Source organism: Nannobrachium achirus, assembly GCF_963921795.1.
Source record: "Nannobrachium achirus genome assembly, chromosome: 3".
Taxonomy (NCBI): Eukaryota; Metazoa; Chordata; class Actinopteri; order Myctophiformes; family Myctophidae; genus Nannobrachium; species Nannobrachium achirus.
Window position 1 is genome coordinate 65,202,894 of NC_137812.1, and position 13,461 is coordinate 65,216,354.

Below are 13,461 nucleotides of genomic sequence, written 5' to 3' on the forward strand. Positions count from 1 at the left end.
AAACTTCAGTAGGCCTGTTATCACATGACCAGCGGGGTTATGAAAGCAGTCACCGCTGGAAAGCCCAAACAGACTTTATCATCCTCTCTTGTCTTCTCTCTCTCTCTTTCTATCTCTCTTCCATGTCCACCATCTGTTAGGCCAGGCCATACCATTAGCCCACCACTTCCCAACAGCTTATACTCTACCAGCTGCAAAGAACCCTGGGAATGGCAGGACTGCAGCTTTCTTCCCTGTTTTTTGTTTGTTTTTCCCTCTTTAAAGTTCGCTTCCATTCTCTCTTTATTTATTTATTAGCACTTAAACTCAAAACTGTATTGGTCTCTAGTCTCTACCCTTGGCCTAACAACAAATGGTTTGCTACTACTGTGACAAGCTCTTTGCTTGCTCTGCTCCGCGTTTCTCCTTGCAAGTGATTTGTGGGGACACTAAGCTAAGCTGAATGCTTCATCAGGAGATCATGAACCTGTGGGTGTGGAAGACTATAGATTTGGGCAGTGGTGGAAAAAGTACTCACATGTTCTACTTGAGTAAAAGTGTCAATATGCATTGTAGAAGTACTCTGTTACACGTAGAAGTCATGAATTCAAAATTTACTTGAGTAAAAGTACAAAGTATTGGCATCAAATTGTTTACCAAATGTTTGAAAATAGCAGCTTGTAGATCGGCTATTTTCAAATCACCAAGGTATAAAATAGGGCTAAAGTGGTTCATGTATGTTTTATGATATTATAATGTATATATCTACAAAGTAACTAGTAACTAAAGTTCTCAAGTAATTTTGTGGAGTAAAAGTACAATATTTGGATCCGAGATGTAGTGGAGTAGAAGTAAAAGTATTGGAAATTGGTAATTCTCAAGTAAAGTACAGATACCTCAAAAATGTACTTAAGTGCAGTACTTAAGTAAATGTACGTGGTTACTTTACACCACTGGATTTGGGTTACTCTTTAATGATTTATATGTCTCAACATTTCCCACATCACACTCCACCGTTTTGTACGACACCTTAGTTCAATGAAAACTATACCTTGTATGTTGTGTGTGTGTGTGTGTGTTTCCTCCGCCTTTGTTACAACAGTGGGATTGTAACACAACTGACAGTATCCTGTGGAATACTCTTTGACGTGCCAGCTGATGCAGCGTTATAGGGGGGAGTAAACAAACCAGCACCCGGCCATGACCCTGACTGTCAAATAAACTCTTACTCCAATAGTGGATTGTGTTTGAACTTGGCTACTTTGGAGATTGTGTGTGCGTGCGCATGTGTGTGTGCATGTGTATATACAGTTTATCCATTTTGCAACTCAAAATTGAGCATGGTGTATGTGCTTCTGTTGGCACCAGACTGCATGGAACAAAAACAGGGCTATATCAGGACAGTTTGGACAGTGTTTGAGCTTACTGTTCTTGTAAGGCAGACAAACAGACACACACACACACACACACACACACACACACACAATGCTGCTGTTTTCTGTCTGTCTGTCTGTCTGTCTGTCTGTCTGTCTGTCTGTCTGACTGTGACTTCCTACCCCCTCCCTCTCAGCACTCATCTGAATTGGGTGACTGTCCTGATTGAAGGCAGCCCAGCTGCCACAGCCTGCAAACACACTCCAAAAAGATAAACAAATTGTGTTATTTTGCGTGAATAGTTTGACAGGCGCCGGCGCACTTTTCTACACTTATTGTTATCGATACATTCAAGGAATGTACCGTATGTACTGTACTGTATGTTTGTCTGTACCGCGGTACAGACAGACATACCTATAGACAGACAAACTATGGCCTCGAAGGCTCGAACGGGCGATAGTTTGTCAAAAGTCGTTGAAATAAGTGCCTGGGGCGGAGTTTTCTTAGACGCACAATCACCAAAGGAACACCGTTCTAGCCTGGCGTTGCTCATACTAATTCCTCACTGCGTATCGGATATTAGTCTGGACTCGCGAGCAGGATTTTCATTTCGAAAGGGTGGGTTAAAAAAATGTCTCTGGACACGATTGGTTAGACCAGACCAATGCTCGGCCCTGATTGGTCCCCCAGAGGAAATGGATTCACAATTGAGCATATTCGCCAAGGGCAAATTTTTTTCTTGCCCAGGTGGATTGTTCTGGTTCCAGGCAACACCGTTCCCCCTGTCTTCAATAGAAAACCATAGAACCTGTCCTAAACCTTTCCCCTCCCTCCGTCTGTCCTCCCGTGTGCAGGTGAGAAGAGTGTGCCAGCGAGGAAGCACGGTGCGGTAGACCCAGCATGAGCGCGGACGGCCGTCAGGAGGTGGTGACCACCCCTCCCCCGCCCGGCGGAGGTACCAAGGAGCGCTACTTCGACCGCGTGGACGTCAGCGACCCGGCGTACATCCGGAGCAGGAACATGTCGCCTGACCTCCGGCAGGACTTCAACGTCCTGGAGCAGAAGAAACGGGTCACACAGATCCTTCAGAGCCCTGTAAGTAAACTCACTGATGTCTAGCATGTGTCTACTGTTTATATCGTCGTTGTCGGGTGGAAACCTTGTATCTTTTCAAATGTGTAAGTTCTTTCGCAAAGTAAAGCCCTGCTTCATCATACAAGGCTGTTGCACAAAAGTACTGAAAACAGCAGATCTACAAGCACACAACGCCTCGCACCGCGAGGCGTTGTGTGCTTGTAGATCGGCTGTTTTCACAAGTTTAAATCATTTTTAAAATGATAAATGCAAAACTAACGGTTTTGGACATACTAGGTTTTCACCCCGACAACGACGATATATTAGAACCCGACCCTTTTCAGGTCTGATGCCAATCCCGATTTTGGAGAATCCTAGAACACCAATTACTGATGTTTTGACCGTGTGCAAGTTTACTAAGTTCAGATCAATTGTTCAAGCCACTGAGGAGAACCGTGCAGAACAGACCCTTTTTGATGGCACTGTTTTGATGACAGAGGTTTCCCTATTATATAGTAAGATACAATTTAACACAAATACTTTTTTATTTAGCCATTTAAGCCTAAATCAAAATAGCCAAACTACACTTGTTGCAAAGAGTTGTGAGAGAAGGGCATGACATTAAGGCTTGTCCGGGACAACTAATACATCTTTATGGACAAGTTCATTATAAATGTACTTGTCCGTTGGACAAGTGGCTCTTGGTTTCACTTTTTCTGTGACGCTCCTAGCAGCTTTGTGCTGTATGCAGACTATGGACTGTGGAGTGGAGGGGGCCAAGAGAGGTCTTATTTATTTGTCAAAAAAAAAAAAAAAAAACGGAAAAATAAATGGCGATAAACTTATATCTGGACAAGTGACTTTTGTGCCTGGACAAGTGAATGGGAAATGTACTTGTCCAGAGGGCCAGTGCCTCAAAAAGCTAATGTCAAGCCCTGGAGAGTGTAGATCTGCAATTCTTTTAAACATGACAAGGTCTGGCTCTAACAACAACCCATTTTGCATGTCTGCGGGTCTGCAGAGAATGTTTGAGAGACATGGCTGGCTGTCAGCGGCCTGCTAGAGCCCTAATATAACCGCAGCCTACCTACCAGCCACACCCTGGGTCAGATTGAGTGTCCTCTAGACAGCTCTATGGGCTGACAGGAGATCTTTTCTTGGTAATAGTTCCTGAAGGAGTTCCTGCGCTGAGCCCCAGATAGGGTTTCTTATATATCGTTTAGCCTTCAGGCAGTAACCTCCTATCTCCATATTCCTTTTTCTTTTCTTTTCTTTTTCTTTTTTACGTAAGTGAACAGCCTAACTTGATCATCCTACAGCGTCACACAAAAGCGTCAAAAGTAGCATATTTGTAAGCATGATTTTATCTTGTAGATCTGCTACTTTTACTACTTTTGAATTACAATCTAGGGCTGTCACGATTATGACATTTTACATGACGATTAATTGTCACTCAAATAATCGTGATTAACGATTTAATTGTGTTTTTGTCGATAATTACATTTCTGTTTGGCCTTTAGGCTTTGAAGTTGCATAATGGTAGATATGACACATAACCTAAATATACAAAGAAATTACTGACATATTTGACAACTTTCTACTTAAAAAATAACATTGATAGTGGAAATAGCCGATCTACAAGCTCACAACGCGTCGCGATGCGACGCGTTGTGAGCTTGTAGATCTGCTATTTCCACTATTTCTGAAAATGTTTGTAAATGTATGTGAACATTTTTCAAACATTCACGATTATGACGAAATATTTGCGATTACGCCAAATAATTGCGATTAGACCATTATGTAATGATTGTGACCGCCCTATTACAATCCTGAAAAGTAAAGTTTTGTAGTTTAGTGTGAGGTTTCCATCCGACAGAGATGATATGTTTGGTCGCAGTTTGTTGACTGATTGTATGATGGCTATTCTGCAAATAGCAGCAATGTTACATGGTTAAAATGTGAATATACAGCGTTTAATGGAGTGATGCTCTGTAGTCAAAGACGTACAATGATGAGTAGAGGCTTGGAATAGAATTAGGCAGCGTGTGGAACTACAAGTCAAATTCCATCTGATTTAATCTCATGTTTCCTAACCCAATTATGTGAATGGTTGAGGCAGAGGTCACCAATAGTTCCAGGGGGTCATTGAAATGTAATTCTCAACAAGCAGAGTTTGACATTGGCCCCATATCGTGTCTTACATACTGTATATTGTTAGATTGAAGGCAATGTTTTAGCATGCATGGCCCTGGGACCTAACTCTTAGCCCTGGCAATGTTAAATCCATGCTCTATAAAGATGACATATTGTTCTAAGCAGAACAATATTTTGGATTATTGCTCTCTGTTTGAAAATCTTAACAAATTAAGTAATGAACAAACTTTGATAATTTCTGAAACGAAAATACAATAAGAAAAGTCATAAGAAAAACATAATGTTAGGTTATAAACAAACTGCAGCATGGTCACCACTTCAACATCACCAGCACGCATGCTTGTGTGTTCGGCTTTTAGGATTACTAACCTCGGCACTCTGTTGAGCGAGCTACACAACGCATAGAACTGTGTCTATGTTAGTGCCTGCCTTGCTTCATCACTCCAGCTGTACAGAGATGTACAGTGATGTCGGGGCAAATCTACTGCCCTTTGGACAGTTACATCACCCTTTGTCTCCGTTTTATGTCTGCCAGCCCACTTAAACTCCTTGGAGTGTTTGCTCAGCGGTATTTACTCAAGGTGGGTCTGTGTAGCTGAAGTGCACATTACAGATTTACGATGGGACCTGGAGTTTGAAAGTCTTTGCTCGTTTTTTTGTGAGTTTGAAGATTTCCCGAGGAACTACGGACAGTAAAGGGCAGAACTCAAATTGAAAAGTAATGTTAGACGTTCGGTTTTCCAGCATCATAATTGGGGGTAAGTTTGAAGGTCAGGCCTGTGTTATTGAGGAGAAGGCTTTTAGAGAATGAACGTAGTCGGAGAGGCTATCCTCACAAAGTACAGTAATACAGTCAGGATTGCATGTGTACATGATTGATATTGCACGGCCGTGGTGGTTTGGCTTGTTCTTTTTAAAGCCCTAAATACGATCCACATTCTGCACATGCCCACTGCGGTTTGCTTGGCGGGCTTTTCTTCTCTCTGCCAGCTGTCTGGACGAGGCTAGAGGCTGGGCACATGGTGTGTGTGTGTGTGTGTGTGTGCGCGCATGTGTGCGCGTGTGCGTGCGACTGCGTGTGTGACTGTGAGTGCAATGTGTGTGCACTGGTGTCTGCATACAAGTGTCACATGTGTGTCTTAAAGGTATCGGTCAATGTTGCCAATTAGATATTAGGTTTGTGTGTGCGTGAGTACACGAGTGGTAGTGTAACGTGATCTCTTTCTGAGTTGATGTGGTTTTGAGTGGGAGCCAGGCCTGGTTCAGATGAACCAAAGCGGTAACAGGTGGATCCCATCCCCTCTTCCCATCCTGTGAGGACAGGCCTGCACCACTGTGCCCTCTCATATGGAACCACAACAACAACAATAAAGCAAGTGATGTGTCATCACTGGGAAGTAGTGCACGCGTGCAGTCGCACAAACGCTTCTCTCTTCTTCCAGCCATCCCTCTTTAGCCTGATTTATGCTTCGTCGTACGACAGCTTGTCGCGCGTCGGAACTCGGAAATAGCCGATCTACAAGCTCACAACTCGCCGCGGATATGACGTGCTGTGAGCTTGTAGATTGGCTACATTAATCAAAACACCTGTGTATGACCGAGAATACATTAAGGATCTCTCTCTCTCTCTCTCTCTCTCTCTCTCTCTCTCTCTCTCTCTCTCTCTCTCTCTCTCTCTCTCTCTCTCTCTCTCTCTCTCTCCCTCCCCCTCCTGTCTTTGGTTTGTTATGAATCCAGTGTTCTGGGGCTAGCAGCAGCAGCAGTCCCAGATTACAGGTTTCTAAGCCTATATTTAAAGACTAGAATAGAATATAGAGGGCAGGACTGGACCAACAACACATGTGTGATTCATGTGTTGTGGCCCTGCGTCCGTCAGACATTGGCAGGAGGAGTGTTTTTAACCTGCGTGCTCTCCTTTTGGAAAGGTGACAGGCTGTCGATGCTAATGGAGAAATCCACCATATAGCGATAACAATCCGCTCTTATGAAATGATTGGTGGCACTAAAGTTGCATTCACTGTGGAATAAAGATTGAAGTCATATTAGTTGGATGACCATCGTCCATTATGTTCGATGGACGAAGGTCTTTTTCAGTATACTGCCTGCTTTGAGAAGAGTTAAACCTTGTAAGACATGGAGTATAGATACTGATTGCAAATTCAAACCTCTTGAAGATTATTGCGACCGTCTGGTCGCAGTTACTATCAAAACCTCCACCGCCTCTCAGTCCCTCTGTCTGTCTGTCCATCATGTCACGTCACACCTTTGCCCTGCTCATATCTCTGCCACCGTTGGCCCTATCCATGCCAAACTTTGCACACATGGCCCTCTTCTAGTGCCACCATGAGGAGATTTCTTGCAAAACACATTTTTGGACACTGCTCCTACACATGTTGCCCTAAAATCACGCAAATTGGTACACACTTGGTCTACACTCATGTCTTCAACATGGATCTGTCCCATATAGCACCACCATCAGGCCGACTTTTTCAAACACATTTTTGGACACTGCTCCTACACATTTTGCCCTAAAATCACGCTGTGACCTGGCGGTCGCTTATCTCCCGATTAGGGAGTCTTACTGGTATCTTGGCCTCCACATGGCCCTTGGAACTATTGGTGACCTCTGCCTCAACCATTAACATTATTGGGTTTGGAAACATGAGATTAAATCAGATGGAATTTGACTTGTAGTTCCACATGCTGCCTGATTCTATTCTAAGCCTCTACTCATCATTTTATGTCTTTGTTTACTTCAGCTCTCTCCTGTCCTCTCCGTGGCCAGAGCTTTTGTTAATTTAACCACATGAACCCCAAACGTCTGAAAATGATCAGCTATTTTTATAAGAGATTTGGTCAGTGTACAGGATGGAAAAAAGGCGTGGACCAAGTATAGACCACTGGGAGACACTGGTCGATGAAGTAGAGTTTAAGTGGTTAAGCTGGGAGGGATTTTGGTGATACCGAATGGTATATTGACTCACTCTAGTCTAGGGCATTAACGACTTGTGATTTTTGCAAGTCGACCCGACTCGGTAAAAAGTTGAGTTGAAGTCGACTTTATCGTTTGATCACGTCATCACATCACACACTAGTGAGTGACACTACCCTCCAATTATTTTGGGGGGTCCCCAGATAATTAACTTAATATGTGAAACATTGTTTTCTCACTCAACTGTAAACAAACCAACGTAAAGTTTAAGTAGAGGGTATCTTCACATTTCTAAAGTGCCAATTTAAGGACTTTTTAATACCTCTAAAATGGCAAATGAAACATCGTCCAAATTGTCAAATATATAGATATTGTGAAAATAGCCGATCTACAGATCTAGAGATCTGCTATTTTCACAATAGAAAGTATATATATATTTTTTCAACTTCGACTTTCGACTTTCTCTGGTGGGAGTCGACTTGTGTAATGAAGTCCACTGAGTCGACTTGTCGACTTTTTCGTTAATGCCCTAACGAAAAAAAAAGAGAATGTACCTTCAGGAATCCACACCTTTGGATTCCTGAAGGTACATTCTTTTTTTTTCCTGTTCTTTTTCTCAAGTATCGTTATATAGCCTGAGAGCGCGAGAAGCGGATGATTTACGACGTGACGGTGGGTGTTGCTGAGTACCCCCTCGCGTGAGTCAAATGTCACGGCTGCGCTGTTATGCTTTCTTCCCCCATTTTTTTCTCCTTTCTCAGGTCCGGAAGGTCTCGTTCTGTAGAACATTAGCGGTTGAGCATCCTCCAGGGACGGCTCTTTAAAACCCTCATCTTTCATGTCAGCGCCGCCATGACTTGGCAGGCCTCTCTGTGTTTTGGTTTGGCATTTCACTAACATCTCCTGGGCACTGAGCGCTGCAGAAGAGCCTCCAGCAGTGTAGCTGCTGCAGCACTTCCAGGATTACTAGGATATCGTCCCTCTGTCGGGGCAGAAACCTCACATGTCCAAGAACAAGATTCAAACTCAAAAGGAGCAGATCTACTAGCTCAGAATGCGTTTCGAGCTTGTAGATCTGCAGTTTTTTAGACTTTTGTGTGACGCTGTAGTATGATCAAGTTAGGGATGGGACGATATGACAATCTCAAATCACGATTATTGTGACCAAAGAAATTGCGATTTACGATATTATCGCGATAATTAAAATATCCCCAATATCTATTAACCTGGGGCGGAACATTTGCCAAAAAATAGCAGATCTACAAGCTCACAAGGCGTTGTGAGCTTGTAGATCGGCTATTTTTTGGCAAAGAGATTTGGTAGAGACTCTAGAGAGTGAAAAAAGACTGTATCAAATACCTTATTTCCAGGTCTGTTACTTTTAAATGGTACCGTTTATGGGTTTAAATGGTACCGGATATGCAGCTTGGCAAAAAAAGGTGAATTGATCCCAGTGCATGACAGAGGATAATGTCACGATAAATTTAAATCTCCTCGATACGATTATCGTGAGTGTTTTAATAACGATTATCGTCCCATCCCTAAAATATGGACATAGGAGGTTTCTGCCCGACGACAGCGATATAATGCATTGAGTTAGGAAGGGGCCTGCAGCCCAAACCCAGAGGAATTACACAGGTCTAATGTGAAGATTTGCGTCTCTCTGCCGAGGCCTTTCACCATCAAGACATTTTTGTTGAAGATTAATTGTCATACAAATTGTGATTAATGATCTTTGGCATTTGAACTTTGGACATAAATTAGAGAAAAAGAATACATCTGTAAAATTGATTTATGATTTAATTGTTTTTGGAATTGAACATTTGGAACATATCAATACATTTACATTTGTACAATTGCACAGAGCAGTTATGATAAATAACCGTGGGAGCGTGTTGCTGTTACTACATCTCATCTTTTTGACACCCGACTCTAACCCTCACCCTAACCCTAACCTCCATGGAGTGAGTAGCTAACCCTCCGGTCGAAATGATGGTCGTTCGAAAGAGCGCGATTTCCCCATAACCGTTACCAATTATCGGTATGTACGAAGAAAAAATTACTGACGGAGACTGCTACCAATAATCGAAATAAATAATTTACGTGAAGATTTTATCAACATTTATGAATATTTTTTCAACATTTTAGACAAATGCCCAAAACAGGGATGCCAGGTTGAAAGTGTTTAAAAGAGCATGGACATGATGGGAATAATCATGGAACTATTATGACAGGCTTATCTCTGCCTTACCAGCTCAGTTGGCCTTGTAGTTAGTGTGTCCGCAATGAGACTGGGATGCCGGGTTGCTGAGTCATACCAAAGACTATAACATGGGACCCAATGCCTCCTTGCTTGACACTCAGCATCAAGAGATAGGGCAGGGGTCTTCAACATTATCAGGCCAAGGACCCCTTAGTTGAGAGAGAGATGAAGCATGCAGGGACCCCCACAACCTTTTCATAGATTCCATACCGTTTCATCGTTTGACTTTTGGATTCATGTCAATTTGTGTTCTCAGATATTTAACCACTTGAACCGTCAATACTTAAAAAACATGACGTTTAACTCTGTACTTAGTCTGCTCTTTTTCCACTCTACACCAACGCTTTTTGCCGAAGCGATGGCGATGTGAGCTTGTAGATCTGCTATTTTTGGCTAAAGTTCTCAGAAAATGGACACTAGGGTTCAAGTGGTTAATATAAAAGAGGTAAAAAGACCCCTGTGATCCCCTGAAACTAGTTTCAGAGGATGTGTACTTGTACATCAAGCTGCATTGCGCTACTGAAACAAGAGATAGGCAGCTGACCTATGGGGCCACACTTGTCGTCTCTGCCTTTCTTGCTCTCCTCTCCACCAGGAGCGTCACAAGGGGGGGCAAAGTGGGACTGAGTTACTAGGGCCCAAGGTGGAGGGGCCTTCATTATTTTATACTTTAGCTATTGAAAAATAGCTTGTAGATCTGCTATTTTTGAAAAGTCATGAAAATGTGTGCAAATCTTAGATTTTTTAAGCAAACATTTGTAACTCAAATATTGCTTCTGGCCTGGGGGGTCCCTGGCTGGAACTACATATTTTTGAGATGGGGGTCTGTGGCCAAATACATATCATTTTGGGGGTCCTTCACATGAAAAAGTTTGAGGACCACTGACATAGAAACATAGTTTTTTCAAAAAACCTTAGAACTATTTGAAATATTCAAAGACTTGCACAAATTTTCATGATTTTTCAAAAATAGCACATCTATAAGCTCGCAGCACGGCACTCGGTGCCACGCTGTGAGCTTGTATATCTGCTATTTTTCAATAGTTAAAGCACAGAGGGCCCAGAATTTGTGTGACACCCCTGCTTTCCACCTTCTACTATTAAGCTACTAGAAGCCCTGCATGCCATATTTAAAACCATAATGATTAATGTAAACACAAGACAATGCTTTTCAGTTGAGGTGAACGTGAGCAGGCTTAAAAGAAAAATAGCAGAGAGTTTATACAAGTAGGAGATGTCTGCGCGCTTCAGCCAGCAGATCGGTAGAAGGACTCGTTGGTGCTCAACAAGGACAAACTATATCAAAAAGACATACAGTATTACCTGGGCACTTCATAAATGACTACCCAGATAAAAAAGATGGAGCACTCAACTGGTCTGCACGTTCATTTATTAGAGCGACAGGGTGACTGACGTTTCGACGTTTAGTCTTCCTCAGAGTCTATGAGGATGTCACAGCTCAGCTGGAGTCGGGGACCAGTTTGACTCATCATGCGTACAAGTGGTGACTTGTCAGATCGACCTTGTTCCGATGAAGTCACACAAAGCCGGCTTTTCCGTTCCCACGCTTCACTGTGCACCGCAGCGGTGTCGTCTGTCTCCAACAATAGCAAATGGCAAACAGGAAAAGGAGCTGTCAGGTTACTAGTGTGATGTTCATTTATTGTGACCGTCAGGTTGCATTTACTATCAAAACCTCCACCGGCTGTCTGTCTGTCTGTCTGTCTGTCTGTCTGTCTGTCTGTCTGTCTGTCCGTCCGTCACGTCAAACTTTTCCCCAACTCATATCTCCGCCACCGTTGCCCCAATCCATGCCAAACTTAGCACACACACTCCTTGCCTGCCAAACCACAACCTCCACCCCTCATGTTGCACATGGCCCTCTTCTAGCGCCACCATGAGGCCGATTCTTGCAAAACGAATTTATGGACACTGCTCCTACAGATTTTGCCCTAAAATCACGCAAAGTGGCACACAGTATGTCTAGAGTCATGTCATCAACATGGATATGTCCCATTTAGCGCCACCATCAGGCCGATTTTTACATGCGACATGGCGGTCGCTTATCTCCCAATTAGGGAGTCTTACTGGTACTGTATATTGGGATGATGCACTGTACTTCTGAAGCGTACCTATCTGACCGATATTAATGCACCTACGGATGACAAACTACTGTAGTCTTGTGATGAAACTGACAGGCGATGTTAGGATCAGGTCTCGATATACAGAGAAAGAAATGCGTCTCGCCAAAGTTATGATTACGGCATACAATTTTTAACCTCATTCCGGTCTCTATACTGACACTTTCCGAAGATGCAATGGACACCCTAATTATAGTGGGTGTTGCTGGCCCCACCACAATTATCCATAGTTCACCTCTTTTGTTGAACTTCGTCAGAGTGACCTGGCCTTCTTTCTTGAAAGCACACCGGGGTTAAAAACCGATATCTTCCAACTTTTGTTTCATTCTAAGCCAGTAGGGAATCTCAAGAGCTGCAATCGTTTTACGAGAACGGCTCTGGCTGGGTTTCCCCTCAAACTTAAGGACCTCTGATGTAACATCGTGTGTCATTTCAAAGAAGTCTTGAAAACCGTTTCCTTATCTCCTCGTCTAAGTGGATCGCGGTTTCCCGCCACAGGAGACTAGATCTGTTTAATCTTTGGAAGTGGGAATTATCTGGTAGGCAATTAGATAGACGACAGCTATTTGTGTCAGATTTAGTTGGAGAGGAGAATGTAATGCAATTTGAATGGCTTTTGAGGAGTTGTTTGCTTCAATGTCTGCTCGGTGTGAGAGGTTTGGACTCTAGGTTAGAATGCAGATGCCAGGGGGAAAGGGGAATTTGAGGTGTGACGTTGTAAATGTTTTTGTCACTCTGCAGATCACTGTAATATTAACCATCAGATTCACTTAATGAGCTAGGATTAATCTGTTTAGATGTGATTCAAATCTGTGGAGTCATAATCTGCTTGGAAGCACACACAAACAAAACCACACACACACACGCACACTAATCTATCTAATATAATTAATTGCCTGCAGCAGTATGTGCATGATTAAGCGTGCAGCTGTGCACGCGTGCCTGCCTTTTTTCCAGCACCTCCGTCATTCAGAGCATTAGTGCATATTTGGAGAGTGTCCTCAAACGGAACACAAAGACCTTTCTTTTAGTCTAGTCAGACACACAGGATCTCGGGCAGGTCCGGTGAATAGACTTGCAGACGGCGTTGTGTGCATTCCGGGGAACGCTGCTTCTTCTGGCACCATTGGCTCCAGCGGCCCGCTAGCTGCGACAACAGACTGGGGCGTCACAAGGGGGGGTGGGACTGAGTTACTAGGGCCCAAGGTGGAGGGGCCCTAAGTATGTTATACTGTATCTATTGAAGAATAGCTGATATACAAGCTCACAGCGCGGCACCGAGTGCCGCGCTGCGAGCTTGTAGATCTGCTATTTTCGTGAAAATGTGTGCAAATCTTTGAATATATGTATTTTTTTAATTTGTAACTCAAATTTTGCCTGGAACAAAATATTTTGAGATTGGGCTCCGTGACCAAATACATATCATTTTGGGGGTCCATCACATGAAGAGGTTTGAGCAGCACTGACATAGAAACATAGGTTTTTAAAAAAAAACCTTGGAAGGATTTGAAATATTCAAAGACTTGCAAGTTGCACACATTTTC

At 43.1% G+C, this 13,461-nt stretch overlaps 1 protein-coding gene across 2 annotated transcripts in view; it reads left to right on the plus strand.

The window, feature by feature from the left end:
* add3a (adducin 3 (gamma) a) overlaps window positions 1-13,461 on the plus strand; it is a 134,582-nt gene that overhangs the window by 60,155 nt on the left and 60,966 nt on the right. For both annotated transcript variants that reach the window (XM_080722195.1, XM_080722194.1), the window contains exon 2: window positions 2,208-2,448. In XM_080722195.1, coding sequence (XP_080578321.1) covers window positions 2,254-2,448 — 195 coding nt within the window. In that variant the 5' untranslated portion in view covers window positions 2,208-2,253. The remainder of the gene's footprint in view (window positions 1-2,207; window positions 2,449-13,461) is intronic.